The sequence below is a fragment of the Mya arenaria genome, chromosome 3 (genome assembly GCF_026914265.1).
Source record: "Mya arenaria isolate MELC-2E11 chromosome 3, ASM2691426v1".
Taxonomy (NCBI): Eukaryota; Metazoa; Mollusca; class Bivalvia; order Myida; family Myidae; genus Mya; species Mya arenaria.
The window spans coordinates 18,715,736-18,742,577 of NC_069124.1; the positions used below are offsets into that span (position 1 = coordinate 18,715,736).

General features: G+C 35.0%; 1 protein-coding gene across 1 annotated transcript; it reads left to right on the forward strand.

Annotated features, from left to right (window-relative positions):
* The first annotated feature begins 24 nt into the window (after positions 1 to 24).
* Positions 25 to 26,179, forward strand: LOC128227846 (uncharacterized). The gene is made up of 19 exons (XM_052938743.1): positions 25 to 228; positions 1,953 to 2,056; positions 3,273 to 3,339; positions 3,863 to 3,993; positions 5,324 to 5,412; positions 7,727 to 7,826; positions 8,240 to 8,283; positions 9,147 to 9,224; positions 12,782 to 12,978; positions 14,043 to 14,107; positions 14,862 to 14,968; positions 15,457 to 15,562; positions 17,304 to 17,403; positions 18,186 to 18,225; positions 19,540 to 19,591; positions 19,905 to 20,100; positions 23,088 to 23,205; positions 23,913 to 24,003; positions 25,485 to 26,179. Exons 1-19 carry the CDS (start codon positions 42 to 44, stop codon positions 25,563 to 25,565), a joined length of 1,953 nt encoding a protein of 650 aa, XP_052794703.1. The 5' UTR covers positions 25 to 41; the 3' UTR covers positions 25,566 to 26,179.
* The last annotated feature ends 663 nt before the right edge of the window (positions 26,180 to 26,842 follow it).

The following is a 26,842-nucleotide window of genomic DNA, read 5'->3' on the forward strand; positions in this document are numbered from 1 at the left end:
GTGACTTGCCACGCATGCGCTTTCACACACAACTGGACAAAATGGTGGCCTCCATCGCCAGCAAAATTTGTAGTCGGTTAATTCAATCTAAAAATACTATATTAAGGCGTGTTCCTATTTATCCGGTTTTCATAAACAAAAGAAATAATAGTTATGGCAATCTGTTGCAGAGCAATACAGTGCGAATCGGATGTGCCTCAGGGTTTTGGGGCGATACAATGACTGCAGGTTAGCATAAGTAAACGAAGGGAGTTAATTTGAAGCCAGGAAGGTTACATTCAACTATATCCAGAGAAATAAAAAAAATGAATGTCCTCATATTCACCAAATCTGAACATGACTGAATAGTTGTCAGATTTCCATAGACTAGCATGGTTTTGTGTCACCTTCAAAGCATTGGTAAAACCTAGGGATCATTTTGTTCAGCAAAGTAGGTCTCACTCTCACAGTCATATTTGTTTTATGATTGAATCATCCATAACTTTTGAGTTATTGTAATTTCAGACTTGGAATCCTCGTTTGTCATGGTTATTAGATGACTCATATTGATTTTGGGGGTAAATAAGTCAGTGATCAAGGTCATAGTGGCCTTCACTAGAAAAATTGGGGGCGTTTCAGATCAATAACTTTTGAACAACTTGGTGTAGAGATGTGTAACATGCGAGCCTTACAAGGCCAACAGATCCCTTCAGAGAAAAGCATGCTCAACCCTGAAGGGATCCACTGGTCTTAATATACAGTATATTCTTTATCCACACATAGTGTGGGCTTTGCTAATTTGCATATTACCAACCAAGTAAACATACATACTATGAACATACTTCCGTCTATAATGGAATGTCATACTATGAACCCACATCTGCCACCTATAGCGAACCATTACATTACTTTCCCCTCCGAGAAGACTTGTCCCAAATCTCATGGATAAGGCAACTCCGTTCCGGCAGTTGACATCATCCCACCGCTGCCACCAATTGTAACGTGCGAGCCTGACAAGGCCAACAGATCCCTTCAGAGAAAAGCATGCTGGACCCGTACAGTAAATTCTTTATCCACACATAGCGTGGGCTTTGCTAATTTGCATATTACCAACGAAGTAAACATACATACTATGATTGTACTTCCGTCTATAACAGAATGTTATACTATGAACGCACATCCGCCACCTATAGCAGACCGTTACAGATGCTTATTTGTCATTTAATGGCCCCTATTGATTTTGGGTCAATAAGTTGAATATTAAGGTCATGGTGCAGGTATTCAAAATGTTGCAAACAATTTTTCCCTTATCAAATACATTTGAACAACTTCGTTTAGAGTTTTTGAACTTGGCTTAGCACTTTGGTCAATGTCAGTAGAAGACCGCTATTGATTTTGGGGTCAATAGAACAAGGTCATGGTGACTTTTACTAGAAACATTACGGGTGTTTCCAACAGGTCATAAATCCAATTTACGAAATTCTAGTTATAATGTTATGAATATGTTGAATAAGTATATTCCAAAAATGTGATTCTTGCTTCTGGACAACTTGCAAAACAAAAAATGCTCATCCAAAAAGGGTGAAGTTGCATGTAGCAGTCTTTTTAATTGTACCGCCATGTTGTTTTTTTATAAATAAAAGTAATCACCAGAAATAGTAAACAGACTCCTAGCATCTGTTTATATGGATAAGATACCACTTCAAACAAACTGTTTTTAATGATAGTGCTTACCTTATGGTTGATTGACTCTTAAAGCATCAAACTTTATCCCATTATTTCCTTTTTTTGTCTATATCTTTTAAAAGCATTCCTTTTCCTTTCAAGGTAAAATTGGAGTTTACAATTCTAGTCAAAATGATGCATTTTTCACAATCAGAAAAGCCCCAGCCCCATTCCCAAAAATGTTGGAAAAAAACACTGAAGTATAATTTGTATGTTTGATTGTGAAATTGCACCTGGTTTCTTTTCAGCTCCTCAACTGATTTATGGGGGTGGCCTTGACTACTTGGTTCTAGATTACTTATCGGAGATAACCATGTCTCTACTCACAGCCATGAAGAACAAGGATAGTAATGTAGGTGCACCTTCATTCTACTATATTTATAAAATGATATTACTTTAAGTCTATTTGAAATCCATTTACTTGGTATTGTCTGTTGAATGTTATTTTTTATTTCTTTTAAATCAATTTATTAATACTCGATTCTAAATAAGACATTAACTTTTATTTTATTTTTGTATATTTATTAAAGCACACACACATGCACTCAAACACATACACAAGCCCTTGCATGCAACCACACTTAATGCCAAGCTACCAAGCATACAGTTCCCAACTAACTGTCTCCTTATGGATTTTCTCAGCTTTGCATTGTAGTTAATAATATAAAAATAAAGATAGATAGATAGATTTATTTCAGTAAGGAATGCACATACATGGACATTTAAAATAAACAACTTTTATAGTAAATAACATTATACATACATGGTATTTTCAATAGCCATGACAGGCACACCGAACCAAGGATGACACAAAAAAGAGACAACTCTTATTTCCATTGTGGTCCTTTGTTTTGGTGGCATGGCATAGGGAGGCATTGCATATTTAAGTAATAATATCGCTGTATTCGAGGTTGCACAAATATATTAAAAGTAAGTCTGTATGCATTAAAATAAATATTGCCTTAGTTGTATAACAGTCACTTTACATAATTTAGTAACGTAAAGTTATAAGTTGAGAAAGTTAAATATAATTATCACAATATAGTATGAATATGACAGTATGTAGTACTTATAAAATGCGAGGTTAAGTTAAAATAGTTCCTTTACTGAAAATCTTTGGATAAGTAAATGAAAAAACAAACAAAACCTTTTAATAGCATTTAACTAATTATGCCAAATTATCTAAAAAAAGATTCTTTACTAGCAATTTAAAAATAGAAAGAAAAAAAAACTGTTTAATTTAAGACTGTTTGATATATTATATATACTATGAAATGGTTTTGAGCTTCATTTAAAATATTAAAACTTACTGAACATTATTAATCAAGATGGCCTTTCAATGGATCATGTGTGGGTATTTTGTCTGATTTTAGGATAAACATTGCTAAAGCTTACTGAAAAATTTAAGAAAAAACAGTTACCGGTAGTTGTTTTGGTTTTCTTTGTATGTTTTCCAGTGTTAGCGTAAGTATTGTATATACTGTTGTATTTATTGCATGTTGAACTCCATTAATGTGTAGCATTATTATGTTTAAGGCGCAGACTACTACACTGTTGCTGTATTTCAGGCTGGCTACCCTGTTGACTTTGTCCAGGTTGTTATTGCTCCACACATAAAGGAAATCAAGAAAAGAGGTGCGTGTAAATTGAATATGGTGAATATGTGTTCATGCTCTTCCTTATTGCATAATTAAGGGACCATATATATATATATATATATATATATATATATATATGTGTTTCTAGACAAACCACGAACACCATTGTAACAATTTACATGTGAATGTTTACATCTTCACCAGCTGGTATGAATAAACGCTGTTCTCGGATAGTATTGGACCTATAAGCAAATATACACCCCAGTTCAACATTTTTATTTGAGTCAGTGAAATTTTAGAGGCAGGAGAAAAAGAGGGATGAAAATCTACCAATTTATAGTCACCTAACACCCTGATATGTCACAATGCAATTTACTTACATGGTACGCTATTTATAAGACTGTGTACTTACCGGTAATTATACAAAACATTTATGTAACCCGCAACACTCTTGTCTGAATAATACTTGCACTAAAGCGCTCAAGCATTATCTCAGATTTAGGGTGCTGTCAATTTATTAAACAGCATAAAAAACTTCCAGTGATTTTATATTTTTTCAGGAATAAAGGTGATTAGCAATGCAGGAGGGGTGAATCCAGAGGCCTGTGCTGCGGCCCTACAGGCTGTCTGTTCTCAAGCCGGCATTGACCTCAACATCGCAGTTGTCAATGGAGATGACCTCGTGCACAGGGTGAGAAATTTATAATTAATACCGGTATGAGTAAAGGTGCCAGTACTGAATTGGATGTGATAAAAATTCACCATGCCTCACCAATAATGCCACCTACAAGGTTGTTAAAACTTTAGAAGATTCATGTAAATCTGCTGCATATTCAATGGCTTCAGAGACCAAAAATCAATAAATATATCTTATGTATTTTATTTTTTTTGTTGCTCAAGTTTGCTTTAATAATGAAACCAGGAGAGCCTTCAAAAAGCCAGTTTTGCTTCTCTAGCTTTGTCCCAAATTTTGTGGCTTAAAGCGGCCCTAAACCCTGAAATGAACTGAGCCCTCCTTCTCCCAGGTCAGTCACATCCCTGACTTATGGCTATTAGTTATGATAGCAGACATTTTAAATCATGTTGGTGGAAAATTTTCAAAAAAAACTTGATGTGTTAAAATTACTTGTCTGGTTATGCTGGTCTAAAATTAAATTTAAAATTGTTAATATTAAACAGATATATATATATATATATATATATAGGATCTATCACAAGTCTTATAATCTTATGTTTTAGATGGAAATTGAACTAATTTATACCAATGAATGTTAATCTTATAAACAAAATGAGAAATAAACATGTGAATTGCTGGAATATTAACAGTAAAGTAACTTATATTAATATATTATATTTAACCAGGTTTTCACATAGTGAAACCTGGTTATTAGAATGACGAATATCGTTGTTTGGGCGGGCGGGTGTTAGGCGTCAAACTTATCAATGAAACTGAATAACTTTAGTATGGGTTGACATATCTTGACCAAACTTGGTCAATAGAAAGAGTTTATGGGTACCTTTCATGGGATTGCGTTTGGGGTCCCTAGGGTCAAGGCCAAGGTCACTGTTACTTAAAATAGAAAAACGGTTGAAACTGAATATCTTTAGTTAGGGTTGACATATCCTGACCCAACTTGATATAAAGAGTTTATGGATACCTTTCAATGGATTGTGTTTGGGGTCCGTAGGGTCAAGGTCACTGCTACTAAAAATAGAAAAACAGACACAGTTTATACAGAGATGACTTAAAAAAAAAATTCCAATGATGACAATAAAGTTCTTACATAAAGCCTAAAAAAAAATAAAAAAAAGCCAACCTAACCTACCTGTTCTTGAAAAGGATGTTACCCTAACCAAACCATTTTTGGGGGCTTTACCCCATGTAATCGGATAGAGAATTTTATACCTCATTTTTTCAATATCTGTTGCCAGCTATTATTTAAACTTATGATGTTTTATCATAGTAACTAGCATTTTGTTCACATTTCACACCAGTCCAATGATCTGTATTTACAAACCAGGCTCCAGAGCTGCAGAATCAAGGTGTTAAGGAGATGTACAGTGGAGTTTCCATGCCGAAGTCTGTCACCAGTGTGAATGCCTACCTCGGGTAAGGAAACTAATGGCCTGCTTTGTCTGAAGCTGCATATAAATTATGCCGTCCATTTTCTGGGTAGTCACCAGTACTCATGTCCATTTTCTGGGTAGTCACCAATACTCATGTCTATTTTCTGGGTAGTCACCAGTACTCATGTCCATTTTCTGGGTAGTCACCAGTACTCATGTCCATTTTCTGGGTAGTCACCAGTACTCATGTCCATTTTCTGGGTAGTCACCAATACTCATGTCTGTTTTCTGGGTAGTCACCAGTACTCATGTCCATTTTCTGGGTTGTCATCAGGGCTCTCACTAGGCTGAAAATTTTGGGAGAAGTGACTTCTCCCTTCAGTCAATTTAGGGAGAAGTGGGGAGACTTTAGGGAGAAGTGATACTTTTCGTAACACCTGATACAAAAACTATGCCATACCACACACCTCAGTTTATATCCACATTCAAATTGATTGCTATAACTATATAAAATGTTCATAAAATAATGTATCATTTTTGGCTCATCAAAAGTTTATTTGTCAATGTCATATAGTTTATCTCCAAATAGCATCGAAAATGAAACAAAAACCAAGACAGCTAAGGATTTGAAACAATCAAAATGACTAATAAATTAAATGTCAATATAGAAGGGGGACGAATCTTATTTTGGTACGTTCGGGATAGGGTACGAATGTCACATTCAGCTAGGCTGTTATTTACTTGTCTCTGGCTAAATTATTTTAAATATGCTGACATTTAAGAACCAAATGACATTTAAATCACTGTCCTTGATGAAAACTTAACCAATACATAATGGGAGGTTGAGAAATTAACTCAGAAAATTGTTCTGACAAAATGGCGATCTCGCCGATTTTTTTGACATCAGAAACAGGAGAAAAATACTGTAAGTATTAAAACTCTACATAAAGCAAAAAAAAATAATATTTTTTTGTGTTTAGAAATCAATTTTTTTATCATGAACATTTCACTAAAACCAATCAAATATTTGGTGATACGTCATGTTATTGATTTTCTTAGCGCCACCTTGCCGGTGGCCCGAGATGGCTGTGACTGTCTGCTTCAAAAGCAACAATGTTGAAAATGTCTTGCATTGTTTGTTCAATGCATATATCAATTACTTTTTAACTTCATTAATGCTTGACATGATTTTTCATAATTATGTTGCCTTTTCTATCTCATTTTAATGAACATATATCATTTTATCATGGTCTTCTCAATGTACATTCTGATTGGTTAACTTTCAATAGCTCCGCCTATCGGCGATGTTTTGGTAATTGGATGACACCGACCAATTATCGGATTAGGAGATTACCATATCTTATGAATGGCTAATTGTGATGTCTTGACTAATGGGACAGTGGCCAAATTTCGTTGTGTTATAATTTCGGCGAAGTCAATGTTGCTTTGATGATACAAATGGGCGAAGTCTGGGAATTTTAGGCGACCACTTCACCCAAGTCGCCCCCCTCGCGAGAGCCCTGCTCATATCCATTTTAAGGTAGTCTCCAGTACTCACATCCATTTTCTGGGTGCTGGAAAGAATGGCACCCAAATACCAACAGCACACCACTTTTTTCAATTATTATGTAGTATACGAAAATTTAAATATGAAATTTCAATAGAGCGCAACATATTTTCATCTATAAATCATCTTAAAAAAGCTCTGTATTAGAGGAATTATTTGACATTAACATTAAAATAAAACTAAAGGTATGCAAGCCTCAATAACGGCTTCCACATGTGCCGTCATTGTCAGATATTTTGACCAGAAACACATCATTGATATAATTGATCATTGCTGGGCTCAGTCACTTTTTTATGGGAGGCCAACACCTAAACACTGTTGGCAATGTGGCAATGTCATGAGTGAGAGTGGAGAATGTGTAAGGTGGTGAAGGGTTATAGCTGCCCACCTCTTATCTAAGAGGATGTGGATTGAGCTCCATCAAGGGGCATTTCCTCTTTGGCTCACAAAGTGGACACCACCAACCTTGAAGTTTGTTAAGGCTAACACTGGCAAACTGTTCTGCTTTGTATCCTGATTGCATCATAGTGCATACACTGCAAGTGGAGAACCAAGTTGCAAAGTTTGCTGCAGACATCTTGACTAAACTCAAGGCAGTACTGGTTTCAACTAATATATACTCTATATTGTATTATCATACACTAAACTGTCAGATAAATTAATATTTATGTTTGCTTGAATGATATGCCTAAACTCAATTGATGTAGTCATTAATATATTTGCATAATTCTAACCATCATTGAGTTATTTGTCTATTTTCACACTTATCACATGTACCATTATATTGCAGAGCGGGTCCGATATCTCGTGCCCTGGACCTTGGGGCAGATATCATAGTGACGGGCCGCTGTGTGGATAGCGCCCTTGTCCTGGCTCCGCTTGTACACAAGGTAAAATGTAACACTGATAATGAAGAGTGGGTGCCCTTGACTTTGGGGCAAGTATGATAGTGAAAGGTCGATGTGTGGTAACCCTTGCTCTAGTTACACTTGTACACAAGGTAACATAAAACATTGATAAAGAGCAGATGCGTCCAACCTGGTTGGTGTGTGGATAGCGCCATGTTGAGTTATGCCACTATTTCAACACTTTAATTATAAATATATTGTGACCAGACCTTGAAGTTGTTATGAAACTTGGCTTCTAGTATTCAAGAGAGAGAGAGGAAGAGAAAATAGTTTAATACCTGGTATGTTACACTTTGCATTGAAAAATAAAATTAAGGTGCCACAGAAGTATAATAGTTATTTATTATAAATATATTGATGTAATACTATATATTACCTATTGTATTTTATTGCAGTTCAAGTGGGGCTATGAAGAATTTGACAAACTAGCCCAGGGAAGGTGAGTTTATACATAGAGAAAATGTACACTAGGACATCACATAGAGGTTTAACTGTTTTTATAACCGATATAAATGTACATGTAAAATTCCAAGTCCAATTTCTCAAAAACTCTTGACCTACTGAAGTTACAGTATGACTTGTATTTTTATCCTAAAAGTTATTTCCTTTAAAAGTCTCAAAATGCTTTAAAAGAAGAAAATTACAGAATTTATCCTTATCTATAGTGAGCGTAGCTTGATCCTGTTATAAGGGACTTATAGGGAGCACAATATAGGCTTTATACTTTTAATGCATTATTATGTTTAACTCATTTGTCTTTATGATCAAGAAGAATATGATTTGTGTACAGATAAAAGAATATTAGCAGTATTTCGGTGCTTTTTGAACTTGGGAATTTGTGGCCACGTAGCTATTAATTAAAGAAAAACATTTTTATAAAGATTAATGTTTTTTATCTGTTCACAACTCATATTTCGTCACCTAAGTGCAATAACTCAATATCTGCTTCTATTTCTACATGTATATGCAATTTTTGAGTTATTGCACTTAGGTGACAATTTGTTTGTTTGTTTTGTTTATTGAAGTGAAATCAGTTTAACATAATAATGCATTAGAATTGAAGATTATTTTTTTTTACCTCAACTTATAATGTGTGAAAGAAATTGGGCCCTTGCATAGTTAACATATCAGAAGAAAGATTACAGCAATGCTAAGAATCCAGTTATTAGACCATCCTTTATAGTTTGTACTTAGTGGCCAGACTGACTTGCTTGAAAATCATTCTAAACAGAGAAAGAAAAATAAACAAACCATTGTGTCGAGCAGAATTATCATCAAAATAACATCCACTTTACCTTGTAGTCTGGCTGGTCACCTGATCGAGTGTGGAGCGCAGGTGACAGGCGGGATTTTCACAGACTGGCATACCGTACCAAACTGGTGAATATTCCTATAGTTGTTACGTATCTGACCCACGAATATGTGAGATATGGATGACTGGTGACTCTGTATTATTTTGGAATCAATTGGATGGCTTTTGAGTGCAGAAAGAGAAAATGAACCGAAGATAGTGTAATAACAAAGTGTTTTTTCACCTTCAAAGATTACATAATATTTCATTATATGTAAGCGAATATACAAACTAATAGCTTAATGTATACTGTTTGTTTGGTCAATATTTTTACATATTAGTTTTCAGAAGGCAAATACCTTTCAAATGAGACAAAAGCTATATATTGGTTTACAAGGCATCAAAATGTAACATACCGTATTATATCATGTATAGGACGCAAGCATAGATAGGACGCAGGCAAAAAAATACCGTACTATATCATGTATAGGACGCTAGCATAGATAGGACGCAGGCAAAAAAATAGTTGAGAAAACGGGTAAAAACCCTTAATATATAAGATAGGACGCAGCGGAAAAATGTCAAACTCGGAGCCGAAAAATTGAGGTTGGTCAAGTATTTATAACATATATATTGAAGTAAAAAAACAAACAAAAAATTGTATATGAGGCATATTTTGATAACTGTCTTGTGTATTTCGATAATTATCGTCGTATTTTGGTAATTTAGCGTTCACAACAATGATATATGTCTTGACATTTTGAGAACATTTACGCATATTATAAGACTTATACAAATGCCGTAATAGTCCCGACTGACAGTCAACCGTTGCAACCGTTGCAATAGTCTCGACATGCCTTCTGAATGACAGTCAACAGTTGCAACCGTTGCAATCGCAACAAAACTGATGATTGTTTTGATAAGGCTTGTCGCTGTGCGGATTAAAGCATGTCGGCATAATTAAGTGTCGTTAATTAGCCTTGCCAGCGGAAGGCACATCGGGTAAAGTGCGAACAAACAACCATAAGGTATTACCATCACAATAGTTTGTTCTATTGATGTTTTTCTAATGACAGACAGCGGGTGTTTTTCACACCTTCGCACATTTGAAAAGATTTGATAGTGACAATAATGTTACTTAACGTTATGCACATTCCTTTATCAATTTTTTAGAACAGTTACATACAAAATGTTTTGTAAAATATCGAAACATTAAAATCATAAACAACGATTAATTGATATTTACCTCCTTTCCCGATTTCCGTTACCGTTATAACTCAATCCAGTTAAAGTGCTGACTCACATCGAGATTTTGTGAGTAGCGTCCCTTTTATAAAAAAGTAAACACTCGTGTTTTTTTTCAATTTATTTCTCAATAAATCATTTTAAAGTAAACATTCAATATATTTCTGCGTGTGTTCACTTGCGTGATTTTACCTACGTCAGTTGTTCTTTTCGGTGACGCAGTACAGATACTTACTATTACCGCGTTCTTCCCCGGTCCGATATTTTCGACCTGAAATGGACTTGGAAAAAAACAGATGAAATTCTAATAGCATAGAAAGGACGCAGGCAATTTTGAAGACGAGAATTGGGGGTAAAAAAGTGCGTCCTATGCATGATATAATACGGTAGTTGAAAAAACGGGTAAAAACCCTTAATATATAAGATAGGACGCAGCGGAAAAATGTCAAAATCGGAGCCGAAAAATTGAGGTTGGTCAAAGTATTTATAACATATATTGAAGTAAAAAAAAAAATGTATATAAGGCATATTTCGATAACTGTCTTGTGTATTTCGATAGTTATCGTCGTATTTCGGTAATTTAGCATTTCGGTAATTTAGTGTACACAACAATGATATAAGTCTTGACATTTTGAGAACATTCACGCATATTATAAGACTTAAACAAATGCTGTAATAGTCCCGACACGCCTTCTGAATGACAGTCAACCATTGCAACCGTTGCAATAGTTCCGACATGCCTTCTGAATGACAGTCAACCGTTGCAAAACTGTGTAAAACTGATGATTGTTTTGATAAGGCTTGTCGCTGCACGGAATAAAGCATGTCAGGCATAATTAATGCGTGTCAGGAAATATCCTTGCCAGCGGAGGCACGACAGGTATAGTGCGAACAAACAACCATACGGTATTACCATCGCAATAGTTCGTTGTATTGATGTTTTTCTAATGACAGACAGTGGGTGTTTTTCACACCTTCCCACATTTGAAAAGATTTGATAGTGACAATAATGCTACTTTGCGTTATGCACATTCCTTTATTAATTTTTTTAAAACAGTAACATACAACAAAATGTTTTGTAAAATATCGAAACATTAAAATCACGAACAACGATTAATTGATATTTACCTCCTTTCCCGATTTTCCGTTGCCGTTATAACTCAATCCAGTTAAATGCTGACTCACATCGAGTTTTTGTGAGTAACGTCCCTTTTGTAAAAAAGTAAACACTCATGTTTGTTTTCAATTTATTTCTCAATAAATCATTTCAAAGTAAACATTCAATATATTTCTGCGTGTGTTAACTTGCGTGATTTTACCTATGTCAGTTGTTTTCTTCGGTGACGCAGTACAGATACTTACTTTTACCGCGTTCTTCCCCGGTCCGATATTTTCGACCTGAAATGGACTTGGAAAAAAACAGATGAAATTCTAATAGCATAGAAAGGACGCAGGCAATATTTAAGACGAGAATTGGGGGTAAAAAAGTGCGTCCTATGCATGATATAATACGGTAATGGTTAATGAAGCTTTCAGAGAACTAGCTTATTTGTGGGTTGGATTCCTTATTTAAAGAGATTATTCATGCTAACAGGTAGATTCAAATATAATTATGCTTAAACGGTTTGTACAATGGTTAGCACACGCACTTTCAACCAATTTGTGTACGGTTTGATTCCCACCCTGATTACTTGTTTGCATGGTTGGTGGTCACCAAGCTTCAGGTAGTACTCTTTTGCCGCAATCACCATCAGGGCATATGTCTTGTGAAACATTGAACCAACAAGAGCGAAAATTTCTTGTAATTGTTTTTTTCCCTAATTGTTGTAATATAAATAAGTTGTTATATAAAATTCTATTACTTAAAGCTGCACTCTCACAGATATACCGTTTACAATTTTTTTTTTTTTTTGTCTTAGGAAAGAGCAAATTTTTGCGAAAATAACTGCAAACCAATGATAAAAGATTGCTGACAAAAGATCAGATCGCAGATATACATATTTCCGTTCGAAAATTAATGTTTTATGGCTTAAACCAAACCGTTAAAAACGGTTTAAGAAAAATGCATAAAATATCAATTTTTGAACTTATATATAAAAATCTGTGATCTAAATTTTTGTCAGCAGTCTTATATAACTGGTTTCTATGGATTTTCGCAAAAATTGGCTTGTTCCAAGACAAAAACAAAAAAAGTTGTCAAAACGTTCAATCTGTGAGAGTGCAGAGAGACACGTTCGACAATTATTCAATCATACTATATCACGCTCAAACATAAAGTGACAGTGTTGCACCAACTATTGTTGTCCTTGTAAAGTCACAATTAAACTGAGACTTCCATTTCAAACTTTATTATTTATTTTGTGCCTCCATGCACAGATATTTTGCTTGTTACGATTGCCAGGTCCAACATTGGTTTCCCTATCGTGGAGTGTGCAGAAGACGGCAACTTTGTTGTCACCAAGCCTCCCAAAACAGGCGGGATTGTATCCAAGGCAACGGTTGCTGAGCAGCTATTGTACGAAATAGGTGACCCTGCATGTTATCAGCTGCCCGATGTCAACTGTGATTTTACGCAGGTCTCTTTGGGGGATGTTGATGGTAAGTGAGATGGGAACTTCCATACCTACCCTGTCAGTTTTTGTGTCGCCAGCGAAGTGTGGCAGATGCATAGAGACACATACTTTGTTAGTCGTAGTCATCATTGTCGGCATCACACTTTCCTGTCTGATTGATAATTTTGAATAAATTGCTATGCATATTGGGCAGTAGATGACCCCTGTTGGGGTTAATAAGTCATAAGTCAAGGTGATTGTGACCTGTACTAGAAATTGTATGGGCACTATTGTTTCTGATCAAAAATGTTTGAACATCTTGGTGTAGAGTCCTCAAATTTGGTCTGCATATTAGACATGGGCAGTAGATGGCCTCTATAGATTATGGTGTCATTGGTCAAAGGTGAAGGTCATCATGACCATTACTAGAAAAGTTATAGACAGGCAACACATATGATTTGTGGAATTCGAGTTCCAAGAAAGAAACTTGAGCTGTTGTAATAACTTTGATGTTACGTTGGGGTTGTCAAACAAAACATGCAGGCAAAGTTTAACACAAAAAAAGATCAATAAAGCTTTGGCATCCTATTGTATTGTTGTTTTTCTGTGATAGTTTGGAAGAGTTATCATCATTTAAATAGAGGATATTACATTCAAATCTTTAAGGAATTTATTACAAATGTTTCTTAAAATTAATAAAAATGAGCCAGGTATGTGATATGCTATTTATATTATAAGAATTTATTTTACGACTAACAGTAATAAATATATAAAATGTTGCTATAAAGCACACATTTTCAACACTTCAACTATGACATCACATCAGAAGTTATTACGCTAGTTATATATCAACAATAAATAATGATATTATTTCATGCAGGCAATATTATATATGTTATAAGAAGCTTTGCAAAACACCAGCAGTTAAATTAAACATTAAGTAACAGTTGGTAAATTTACGGTAAAGCTTTCTCCAGTTATTTCATGTAGATGTACTCCTATAAAAATGATAAGAACACTTTATTGTTCTTTCTTCAGATATTATTAAGCTAATTTTGACTGCAATTCAAACATCAGAAAACAAACAATTAAATAACAAGGTTTCCGCAGGTCATGACGGAGAGGCGGTGTTTGTGTCTGGGGCCAGGGGAGTTGCATCATCGTCACAGTACAAGGTACAACTTTTTTTGCTTTTGGATTTTACATTATTTGTTGTAAGTATTGACATACTCCAGTTTGCTTCAAAGTTGAAGTCAGGACAGCCCTCAAAACGGTTTCTGAAAAGCCAGTTCAGCTTCTGCGGCAGGTTGCTTCACCCCCTTTGACCCTTTTAGGGGCTTAAAGCGCCCACCAAACTCATAGCCAAAATGTTTTCAGCAGTTCAGCAACCAGGTCAATCACATCCCAGATGTCATGTGTGGTGTACATCTTCGACGGGAAGTTTTCTGAAATTTTAACATCATTATAGACAAAACTGTACAATCCCCATGTAGGGCAACAATAAATCAAAAGTTTGTTTGGCGAACGACTTACAAAAAATCGCACTACCCAAAAGTTGCCTTAGTTTTAACAGTGGTCATATATTTTAAATAAAAAAAATTCATTACAGAATTAAAGGGCTAGGAAGTGAAAAAAACAAAAGCATATACACTTCTGCCCATTGGGTAGAGAAACACCAAACAAAAACTTATTATGGCTTAGTAACAATGTTGTGATGAAAATGCAAAATTTTACTTTTCTTAATTTTTTTTGTTCTACCTGAAATAGACAGTGAGAGAGAGAGTTGTGCTTTAGTCAGAATATATGAGACTTTAATAGTAGTACAACAGTACATTGACTGTGCCTGGCTGGCCTGTAGCTGATGAAAGCAGGATATCAATGTTTTGTATACATTTGTCATTTATACTTTCAATCATTTGTCATTAACAGGTGAGTGCAACCTACATGGACGGGTACAGAATGACGGCTGTGTGTTGTGTCGGGGGACCCAGGTCAAAGGACAAGGCTGAACGTACTGCTGAAGCAATTCTCAAGAGGTACGCCTTTTGAAAAGTGTTACTTTGCTGGATTTGGGGCCTAAAGTTAGAGATTTCAATTTGGTAAAATATTTACAGATGCACTTCTAATAAAATTATATATTATCATTATAATATATTATGTCAAATACTCATTTGCACTGAAAAATGGGCGCCAATTTGTATGATGTGATACATCATTAATGGTATAGCTTTGTAATTGAATAAATCTATTTATTTTAATTTCGTTATAATTGAGATTCGTTTTCGGTTCATTACTCTGCTTTTTAAGGCACGTTTTGGAATGAATTGTGCAGAATGTGTAGAATTGTAACTTCGGTAAAAATCTTTGAAAGAAATCAAACATTGTTTTTGGTTAAAACAAATCCACATAATAGTGATATTAAATTAGATTAGGTAATCTCTTTTTCTTATTTACCCAACAATTTGAGTGCAGTTTCTTTGGTTTCCCGTTTTGCATTCACATTAAAGGTTATATTGTCTTTCAGAACAAGGGCCATTTTTAAACAGTTAAAGATGGCTGACTTTTCGAAAGTAAATATTGAGATACTGGGCTCAGAAAATAACTACGGACATAATTCAAAGTTACCTGCAGTAAGTTGAAGTAACTTGTTCTGTAACTAAAAAAATAAATTAACTTTAAAAACATGATCTTGTAAAACATATTTGTGACCTCACCAAGGTGACCAAGGATTGATTCCAGGGTCCATATTCAGTAACGTCTTCAAGTCTGAATTTGAGACTCAATTTTTATTATTTTATTGAAAAATAATTTATTTTCTTTTGCATTTATGGTGAAAATTGCTGTATGTGTGATGGCCCCATGTCATATAGCATGATTCACAATTATTTTCCTATTTTAAAACTAAAATAATGTTGTTTTTTAACCAGGTTTTCACATAGTGAAACCTGGTTATTAGATTGACAAACGTCGTTGTTCGGGCGGGCGGGCGGCGTCAAGCTCACCTATGAAACTGAATAACTTTAGTAAGGGTTGACATATTTTGACCAAACTTGGTCTATAGAAAGAGTTTATGGGTACTTTTCATGGGATTTCGTTTGGGGTCCCTAGGGTCAAGGTCAAGGTCACTGTTACTAAAAATAGAAAAATGGTTGAAACTGAATAACTTTAGTTAGGGTTAACATATCTTGACTAAACTTGGTCTATAGGAAGAGTTTATGGATACCTTTCATGGGATTGCATTTGGGGTCCCTAGGGTCAAGGTCAAGGTCACTGCTACTAAAAATAGAAAAACGGATGAAACTGAATAGCTTAAGTTAGGGTTGACATATCTTGACCAAACTTGGTCTAAAGGAAGAATTTGTGGATACTTTCATGGGATTGCGTTTGGGGTCCCTAGGGTCAAGGTCAAGGTCACTGTTAATAAAAATAGAAAAATGGTTGAAACTGAATAACTTTAGTCAGGGTCCACATATCTTGACCAAACCAGGTATAAAGGAAGAGTTTATGGATACCTTTCATGGGATTGCGTTTGGGGTCCCTAGATTCAAGGTCAATGTCACTGTTACTATAAATAGAAAAATGGTTGAAACTGAATAACTTTAGTTAGGGTTGACATATCCTGACCCAACTTGGTATAATGGAAGAGTTTATGGATACCTTTCAATGGATTGCATTTGGGGTCCCTAGGGTCAAGGTCACTGCTACTAAAAATAGAAAAAACAGACACAGGCTGAAGTTCTCCTGTCGATCATTAAAAACCTGGTTTTGTCACATTGCGGCGTTTCTTGTTTATTTTTTGTTTGATACATTTAAAACAATTGCATTTTTGAGTCTGAGTCGCGAACTGAGACTTGAACCAGTAGTGAATATTGACCCTGGTGTGGGTACATGTAAGTATGGTTGTTGGTCACCAAGCCAGAGAAGTGGGTTTCCTCTAGTCATTCTGGTTTCCCCAACTTTCAAAATGATTATTAATTAAATTATATTTTGCAATAACTTTATTGTGATGTCATTAATGGATATCCCTCTGATTATTATTATTCGTATTTATGATGTCAACAGAATATCATTTGTATCATTCAGTTCAAAATTTATTAAAATTGTTAACTAGATTTGATAAAAAAGCAATAAGGCTTGTTTTGATCTATTTTAAAAACCTCTTCATAAATTCGGTATGAAATGACCACTCGTGTTATATCTTGTATCTTGTATCAATGTATTACAGGGCAGTTCTGAATCTGTTAAACAGCTTGCCCTTCACCACACCAACAAGCTGGTCATGAATTTTCTCACTTGGGATCAATTGATAATGTAATTAAGACATAACTGAGTTGTTTATATGTGTGTACATTCACAGTATTTGTTTTACAGGGCAGTCGTGAAGCTGTGCTTTGGCTTGCTGTACACCACCCTGACAAAAGAGCGCTGAACATTCTCGCCCGGGAGATAGCCCCAGCTGGAACTGGAATGGGTAAGGATGAAGGGTTTTTAGTCTGATTATTATTATGACTAAAGATATTGTCATTATATAAGTCACATTCTGAACATACTTTACTAGGCCATCTTTGGAAAACAATTAAGTCATTCACAGTGGCATGAGAGACTCATTGAAAATGTCCTACTCAAATTTGTTTAGACCTCTTAAAGTAGACAGAAATGTTTCATTGTAGCATGTTATTTTATTATAATTATAAGCTTATCTGGGGGTTCTTTTTATAAAAAAATGTCAGGCTATTATGATACCCATGATGTCATCGGCATGACGCAAAAACTAAAACCTTGGCCATAAATCAAATGCCATTCTAAAGAAACTTGTTGCATATGTTGGCAGAGACATTATGCATATTTATAGCGAGGCACATAACTCTGGCTTTAATAATTATTGAGTTATGCCCCTTGTTTAACTGGGGAAAAAACAAAAACAGATGAGCATAGGTGTTCACTCTACAGTGCTCTTGTTTTTATTTTCATTTTACTTTTAACTAAGCTTTGCATACCATATTTAGCCAAATAGTTATGCAGGATATGTGCTAAATTTGTCCCAGTGCACACTTATTATGAAACAAAATGTTTTTGTTTATAATAAAAGTTTTGTGTAACTTACAATGGATAGGGTAATGGGTTATGTAAAGGTATCAGCCTATGTGCTGGAAATAAATAAGAGGCCAAGATGATGTTTAAAACAAAAAAGAGCTTTCATAGTCTGTATGTCGGGTTAAGTTTTTCTTATTCAACATCTTGGATATTTTTTAGCTCCTGGACTTACAGGCATTGTAGGAGGCAGACCTAAAGTGTAAGTATTAAAGCAACTCTTCTTTATGGCGTGTGTACAGTAGTTGTCTGTTTGACTAATAATAAAAAAAAAATCAGTAACATGATTGTCTCTGTCAGAGAAAAGCAGCAATGTTGGTTAACTTAAATACAACAAAAAGCACCTATCCCCCTACAAAGACATTGGTTATTTCAAAAACAAGATAAAGTGAAAAAATAGTGGATGAAATTAACAATATTTGATCTAATGTCTTTAAATTATTGTAGCTGTGACTAACTGGTTTAGTTCATGCTTTTAAGCTATGTTTGAAGGAAAAAAGTTGTCATAGCCTTGTTGTGGTCCGTTGTCAGTATTTTCAGTATTTCACAAAAATCTTAAGCCATTTCTCCAAAACCATTCAAGATATTCAAGTTAAACATGGTACACATGTTGCCAAAGGAAGTATGCACATGTACAGCAAGGCTTATAACTCTGGCTTTAACTATTAATGTCAAGTTATGTCCCTTGACAGTTGTGCTCTTTTAACTTGGCTGTTAGTTAATAACTTTTAAAGGTATTTTCCTGACATTTTATATACATATTACAGTGAGAATGTGCACATGTGTAGAAAAGGCATATTTTAGAAGCAAAGAATGTGTCGTTTATCATTCGTATGATAGTTTGCTTGGAAGAAACCAGTGTTGTAGTTTGCTTGGAAGAAATCAGTGTTGTTGCCCTATTTAAAAGCCGGGAGACTGGTCCTGAATCACTGTCAAGCCTGTTACTGGTATTGTTGCCTGTTACTGAAGTAGAAATAAGTATTGTTGCCCATTTTAGAAGCCAAGAGAACCTATTCTTAATCACTCTCGAATCTGTTTCCATGGTAGAAATCAGTACTGGTGCCATGTTTAGAAGCCCAAAAAACTTGCCATGAATCATTGTCCAGTCTGCTTGTTTGGTAGAATCCAGTACTGGTGCCCTATACAGACATGAAGAGATCTTGTCATGAATAATTCTTTAGTCTGTTTGCATGATGGAAACAAGGATGATAAAATTCAGGATCAAAACTCATAAATTTGTTGAGTTTGTTTTCCTCTTGAAATTTGAAAAAAATAAAGTAAGAAGTACCTAAAAGGGAAATAAAAGACCTTGAAAGCTATTTCAACTGGGGTTAAAGCCCCTTTACACAGATTTTGGTCTGAATCATCCTATAAATATTTAGGATTTATTTCTAAGAATGAGGAACTTCGGTCCAATATCATCCCTGAAGAAACCAGTGTGGGTGCCCTTTTTATGAGTGTTAAGAAAATGATTGGGCTTCACCCACTTATGTATAACATATTCAACATTTTCCAGGTCACCAGTCCTAAAATTGTTTTCCTTTCTCCATGACAAAGATGATCTGAAGGTATGTGCATTACTTTTTAATTTAATTCAAATTCAAATTTGTATGAATAGAACTTTAATTCTTTTTTGTTGTGTTTTTCTTCTTAAACGATTCAAATATTTAAAAAAGACAGAAGATCACATAATTATGTGTCCATTAAGGTTGCCAAATTTAGATGTGTGCTCAAGATCTTTGCAAGAAAGAGACAATTTACTTTTAATATCAAAACTTGATATTTTAGCCCTTTTTCATTGTTCACTTTCAGAATATTCATCCCTATGCATTTTCTTTAAAGATTGGTGTAGGGCATGTATATTGATTTTCTTATTTACAGATTGACATTGCAATGAACGGAAAACATGTTGAGACATACACTCCACCAAAAGTAGCCCAGGAAGGTCAAAGTTCAGGGTCACCTAAGCAATCAGAGGTGAAGGCCACTGGTGAAGTACACATTGGGTCACATTCTTACCGCCTGGAGGACCTGGCATACACCAGGAGTGGAGACAAAGGGAACAGTTGCAATATTGGTATGAGATTATTATTCATGGGGGCTGGGTCTGACCAGAAGATGACCCCTATTGTTTTTTGGGGTTATTGTGTCAAAGGTCAAGGTAACAGAGACCTCAAATGATAAAGGGTTGTCCGAGTGATAACTCATCAATGCCTGCACCCATGGCCCTAAAAGTTGACTTGGAGGTTGGGCCTGACCAGTAGATGACCCCTATATATTTTGGGGGTCATCTGGCCAAAGGTCAAGGTCACAGTGACCATGAATGATAAAAGCTTGTCCTAGTGATAACTCGACAATGCCTGCACCCATGGCCCTCAAACTTAACTTGGGGGTTGGGCCTGACCAGTAGATGACCCCTTTTGAGTTAAGGGGTCATTGGATTCAAGGTCACAGTGACCTTGAAAGCAAAAAGCTTGTAGTGTGATAACTTGACAATGGCTGCACCCATGACCCTCAAACTTGACATTTAGGTTTTGGGTGACCGGTTGATAATCCAATGGATTTTGAGGTCAAAGGTCATTGTCATAACTCATATTCATCATTAAAATTTTGTCATATTTACTTATTCCCTGCTGCGAAGAGGATACATTTTTATCTGCAAATATCAGTCATCATCTGAACATGATCAAAAACTGTACCTAATATCCTCACACTTTGAATGGTCATAATCTTAAAACTGCCTCAAAGGCATCCAATGTCAATGACAAATCAGCTGTTATTTCGGGCCATGCATATTTCATTCAATTGTCCAAATAATCCTGACAACATGGCGCTCAAGGGGGGGGGGATAATGTTTGACAAATATCTTTTCAATAGTTTGATTAGTTGGCTAGTGTGCAGGGCTTCCTTTAAAGGGAAGTTTGGATGTATAGAAAAGTTTGATCTTTGACCATGAAACTTCAGTGGTAAATTGCCCTTGACCAGTAAATGACCCCCATTGTATTTTGGGTTCAGGAGGTCAATGGCCATGTTCATGGTGAACAGTTTTCTGAAACCTTTGGCCGTGCAATAATTCAAGAAATGTATGGCCCAATGCCATGAAACTCAGTGGTATGTTAGTGGTAGGTGAAACTTAGTGGTAGGGTGCTCTTAACCAATTAGTGACCTCAATTGTTTTGAGTTCAGTAGATCTAAGGTCAACTTCATAGTGAACACTCTAATGCAAACTTTGTCTGTGCAATTATTCAACAACATTTTGACCTTGGGCCACGAAACTCTGTGATCTGTTGCCCTTGGCCTCCATTGTTATTAAGGCTAGTAGGTTAAAGGCCAAGGTCATGGTAAACAGTCTAATGGAATCTTTGTCTGCCCAATAACTTTGGGACAGTTTGTTGTCAGACCATGCAACTTTAGGTGTAGGGTGTCTTTAATCAGTTCTTGACCCCTTTTTCCCTTATCTTTTTTTGGGTGGTGGTGTCAGTACATCGACGGTCAAGGTCAATGTCTTTGTCCACAGATCAAAGATTGAGTTGTTTACATTAACTTTCCTGAACACTATAAATAATCAATGTAATTCTTCTTCAAACATTTTTATTTAATCTTACTGACAAAACGGTGCTCAGGGGGATGTATGTTTGACAAACATCCTACACAGAGGGTTTTCAATTTATATATATCATATATCCGTATGCCATTATATAAGATTGTTATAATTTATTATTTAGTGAATGTATTGATATTCAAAGAATGGCCTTTATTTATATTCATTGATTTCATTCATTACTTTGTGATTCACTTCCTTGTTCATAAACTGCAAAAATATAGACAGCTTTTATGAGAAAATGAAAATTGATCTGGGTATTGTTTATTGTGAATTGCTTGAATGCTAATCTGAGCATTGTAATATAAGTGCAGTCTGAATTCACAATCTAATTTTAAAAACAAGTCATTGTTTATTTTGTTATTAAATATCTACAAGCTGTTTCAATGTAATGTTTTATCCTTGTTAATTATGATTTTAATTGCTTTGAAGTAGTATCATGTTCAATTCCATGTAATTTGTTCAAACAAGGAAAATGTAGGCTCAAAAGACATTTTACAAATAACAATCTTAAAATGTTTATGGGTGTTACATTTGTTTTACATTGGTTTCATACATAAAAATATGTTACAAAGCGCATACAATAATTCGAGAGATGCATTGAGAAATGGTAGTTTTTCTTTAAATTCAGGATGTTACTTCCCTCTTGCAGGCATTCCTCCTTAGATAATATTATGTATATAAATATAGTTCTAAGTAATTGCTAATGTAAGAATTATTTATACTTCAAATCCTACGAAGAGTCTTTATTTTTGGCTAAGACTCATGTGTACTGTTGTACCAGTATTTACCTTATTCAATATAATTTATCAACCTGATTATCTTGACATTGTTCTCTTACTTAAAGTATTTGTATATAAAGCCAAACAAGTGTAGTACTTAAAACTAGAATAAAATTGAAGATTGTGAAATTTTAATACATACATCCTAAGTCTAATGTCTCTAAAAGTATTTGTCAAAATGTAATCAGAATTTTTTCATTTGATTTGATTTGAAAAATTGATTTTTGATCTGAGAAAAGGAGGTGTTTAAACACATTTACTACCCAGGAGAAAGCTTGGATCTGAAGCCAATCATAGAGCCTTTTGATCAGTTGTCCAATTTTTCCAAGACTGAAAAGTTGAGGGATAATCATAACCTTGATGTTACTGGCATTTGTGGCGGCGGAGGTAGAACTTCCATGCAAAAATGTATTTATTGACCATTACTCAGATACCTAGATTCATAAATCTCAGGTAGAGTATTTGTCAACCATGGTTTAGTGATCATGATTCAACTGCAGAACGAGATTGCTGTATTTGAATAATATACTGCCAGCTCAAATTTTTTTTTCTAAATTTCATGCGATATTTTATCACATTGATGTTTTTTAAAATTTTGAGTAGTTTTAGACTAAATTTTATTCAAACAGCAGCTAATGGACCTTTTATTATGTGTTAATAGAATTTCTATGTTTGTTGCAGGTGTGATAGCACGGCACCCAGCCTACCTCCCTTACATCAGACAGGCTCTGACGGAGGTTACTGTGGCTGAATATTTCGCCCATCTACTTGAAGCTGACAAGGGCGCTAAAGTAGACAGGTAGGCTAAATAAAACAATGTTGTTCTGCTATAATAGTTAAACACATTTTAAAAGTTGTGGAATTACCTAAGAACTAACTTAAACATAAAAAGCTCAGTATTCAATATTGATCTTATCCTTATCCTTAGAAATGCCTCAGTGATTCCATTCAGCCTATTGGTCAGCTAAATATACAGGCCAATCAAAACACTTAGTTTCTTATCTTAATTTAAAGTCCAATCTATTGATCTTCTCTAATAAGGACCATCATAGTTGTGGCCAATGAGCAGCTGATGCAATACCCCAGTTTTTTAGTGGAGCGGGGATTACTTATAGAATGCTTGAACTAGTCCTTAAAGATGATAACTTGATGAATAATGAGTGAACATGTAATTGTTAATTTGAGCACACTTGTATCTTGTATTCATGCTGTATGAATCCTGCTTAATGCATGGTCCAGGTGTGCCCTGCTCTATCTGTACATCATGCATACATAGAAAAATGCATTCAATACTCTTATCAATATTGTATTCAGCTTTTTGTGTTGGCTATTATTAACATTTCTGAAGAAGCTCAAAGATATCGAGCTACAAAGTGCATAGCTTTGAAGTTAAGTTTTGAATCATTTCAATGGATGTCGATAATTAAAAAGTCACAATCAAGTATTGGTATTTTTTGAAAATCTAGTGCCCTTGTTCAAAGAAGCATAATCAATATTTTTTTGCAGATATGAATGTCCAGGAATCCATGGCCTCAACTTTGTGCTTCATGAGGCCCTAGGAGGGGGTGGTATTGCCTCACTACGCAGTGACCCTCAGGTAAGGGCCTTAAAATAATGTTAAAGTATGACTGTTCAGGAAGCCAGAGTCACAAATTTTTACCATAAGAGGCCCTGGGAGGGGTAGAATCATCTCAATATGCATCGACCCTCAGGTAAGGGCCTTAAAATAATGTTACAGTATGACTGTTCAGGAATCCAGGGTCACAAATTTTTACTTCTTGAGGCCCTAGGAGGGGGTGGTGATGCCTCACTACGCAGGGACCCTCAGGTAAGGGCCTTAAAATTATGTTCAAGTATGACTGTTCAGGAATCCAGGGTCAGACATTTTTACTTCAAGAGGCCCTGGGAGGGGTAGATTTGCCTCATACTGTTACTATGGTGTGACTTACATGAATCCAGGGCCTCAACTTTGTGCATCATGAGGACCTTGGGCTGGTGGTCATGCCTCACTACACAGTGACCCTCAGGTAGTATTGTTTAGTTGTGAGTGTCCAGAAATACTTGACCTGGGGTCGTATTTAATAAGCATCTTAGTAACAATTTTCAATTTATTGAAAAATGGCCTTTTTTCTAATTTGAATTTTAAGAAAACGAACAATGTGTGTACACCAAGAATATGAAATTAAGCAAGAAAATGGTCTAAACATAATATGCATATGAATAAATCTGATGAAAAGTAGCGGGTATTTAAAATATTCAATGTCAAAAATTACGAAAATAATACTACGTTGAAAATATTCACTAAGATGCTTATTGAATACGGCCCCTGAACATTCTGCTCCATGAGGCCTTAGGTCAGAATATTTGTATTTCTCACTACGCTGTGACCTTCAGGTAAGTCTTGTTAAGGTGTGATGTCCAAGAATCATTGGACTCAACTTTGGACTTCATTGGGCTCTAGGAAGGGATGGCATTGACTCACTAAGCAGTTACCCTCATGTCAGGGCCTTAAACAGGAATTTGGTAGTAGGTATTTGTGGCTGGTTAGCTCGACTATTCGAAGAATAGGTGGGCTATACTACTCGCCCCTGCGTCGACGTCCGGTTTAAGTTCTTGGGCAATTTGGGATTTTCACTTAATTAAAAGTCCAATACCCTTCATTCAATTCATTATTGTTATTCACTTCTAAGTCAAAGTGGCGTAGTCGAGCGTGCTGTCTTACGACGGCTCTTGTTTTAGCTAGTTCTTGCAGTTCCACCTGGCAGCATTTGTAAAATTGTAACAGCTGCCATACAGATACATGTATATATGTTTTGAAAATAATTTCTTCATTTGAATATTTGGATATGTTTATTATGCTAAGTAAGCAGTTTCCTTGATATCTAGAATACAAGAGTAGTGACTTCATGATTAGGACATTAATTGTGAAACTTATGCTATGTTATTGTAGCAAGCATTGGTTAATTTTTCAGTTTGTTTGTTTTTTCAAAATCATAATTTTAATCTAGGATATCTAGAATAAACTCAATTGTGTCCCTTTATTTCACAAACCATACTGTTTATTTCTTATGTTCACAGGGCAAAGCTTACGGTCAGATGATGCTGGATTTTGAAATTCACGATATGCCAGCTTTGGTCGACATCATTAACGAGTCCTGAAGCAACCATATTGTTCAATGAATCAGGGTAGACATGCTGCTGTCTCCGGACATTTTATGTGACAATCTGTGATATTAAAAGTTGTTGTTTTCAAATACAACTTTCATACATTTATATCATTATAATACAAATATATCATTATAATACAAATGTTTATTTATACCAAGTCTATTTTCCTATTCCCCAAACTTCATTTTATAACTCAGCTGTATTATTGTTTCACTTTTAATTAAATAACTATGTAATATCCCAATAAGTTGTATTGAATTAGACTGGTGTGTTAAAAATGCACACACGCAATTGATACGCAATTGATACTTCCTTAATTCTCTGTAAAATCAAACCCTCTTCACATTTATGACATGACATTATATTTGAAAGAATTTATTAATAGTATACCACTTTTGCACAAAATGTGGGTGTTCTTCATCCAGAATTGGGGCAGTAAGCTTAGTGGGCTATTTGACGAGTAAACATTTAGGGGATAATACCATGGCAAGTGTCAAGCCACTCATATTTCATAACTATTTTGATTTTCTATATGTGACTGCAACATGTACTGGTGCAACATGATCAATTGTGTATATTAAATATAAATAAATATTGAAAGAAGATAGTTCTATCTCTTCATTGGTTGTTATTATAATATAAACAGATAGTTGATGACTTTTACCGGGTATATGGTCTACATAACTTTATATATATAAACACAAACATAATGAATTAACTGGTATTAAATACAAAACAATTAATACATGCAGTAGTATTTGAATAGTAGTAATATGATCAAATAAAGTAAGGATACACCGAAAATACATTAAACTTCCACTTTCAAAATTCTCGCCTAAAACACGAACAACTTTACGTTTCTCGTATTTTTATATTTCTATTAGCTTGTACACAGACCGATCAGTATAATAATATTGTTTCATCAAAACATGGACAAATATATATGAAATGGAATTCATCTTAGTTATCTGTTGAATTACAACAATAAACAGAACTTTTCTTCACGCTGATAACAATTATTCCTATATTTATCCATTTATATTCTTTAAAGGCCTAGTTGAAGCCTTTTATAAGTGACCCCCCCCCCCCTCAAATCTGTGTACAGTACACAACCTATGTGTATTGATCTTAATCTAATTGCCGTGTGCCATCTGAGTATCCTGCTGTGCAGTTTTGGTGGTTTTATTATAGGAAATGGCTGTGAGCTAATAAACAAATACACAGGAAATTGCCCCCTATTGTGACACCAGTGAAATAAGCAGGAGATG

Coding starts and splice junctions, on each gene's coding strand:
- LOC128227846 (XM_052938743.1), top strand. CDS start 42: ATGGTGGCCTCCATCGCCAGCAAAATTTGTAGTCGGTTAATTCAATCT. Junction 8,284..9,146: donor GACAAACTAGCCCAGGGAAG/GTGAGTTTATAC, acceptor TTTACCTTGTAG/TCTGGCTGGTCACCTGATCG. Junction 14,108..14,861: donor CATCATCGTCACAGTACAAG/GTACAACTTTTT, acceptor TGTCATTAACAG/GTGAGTGCAACCTACATGGA.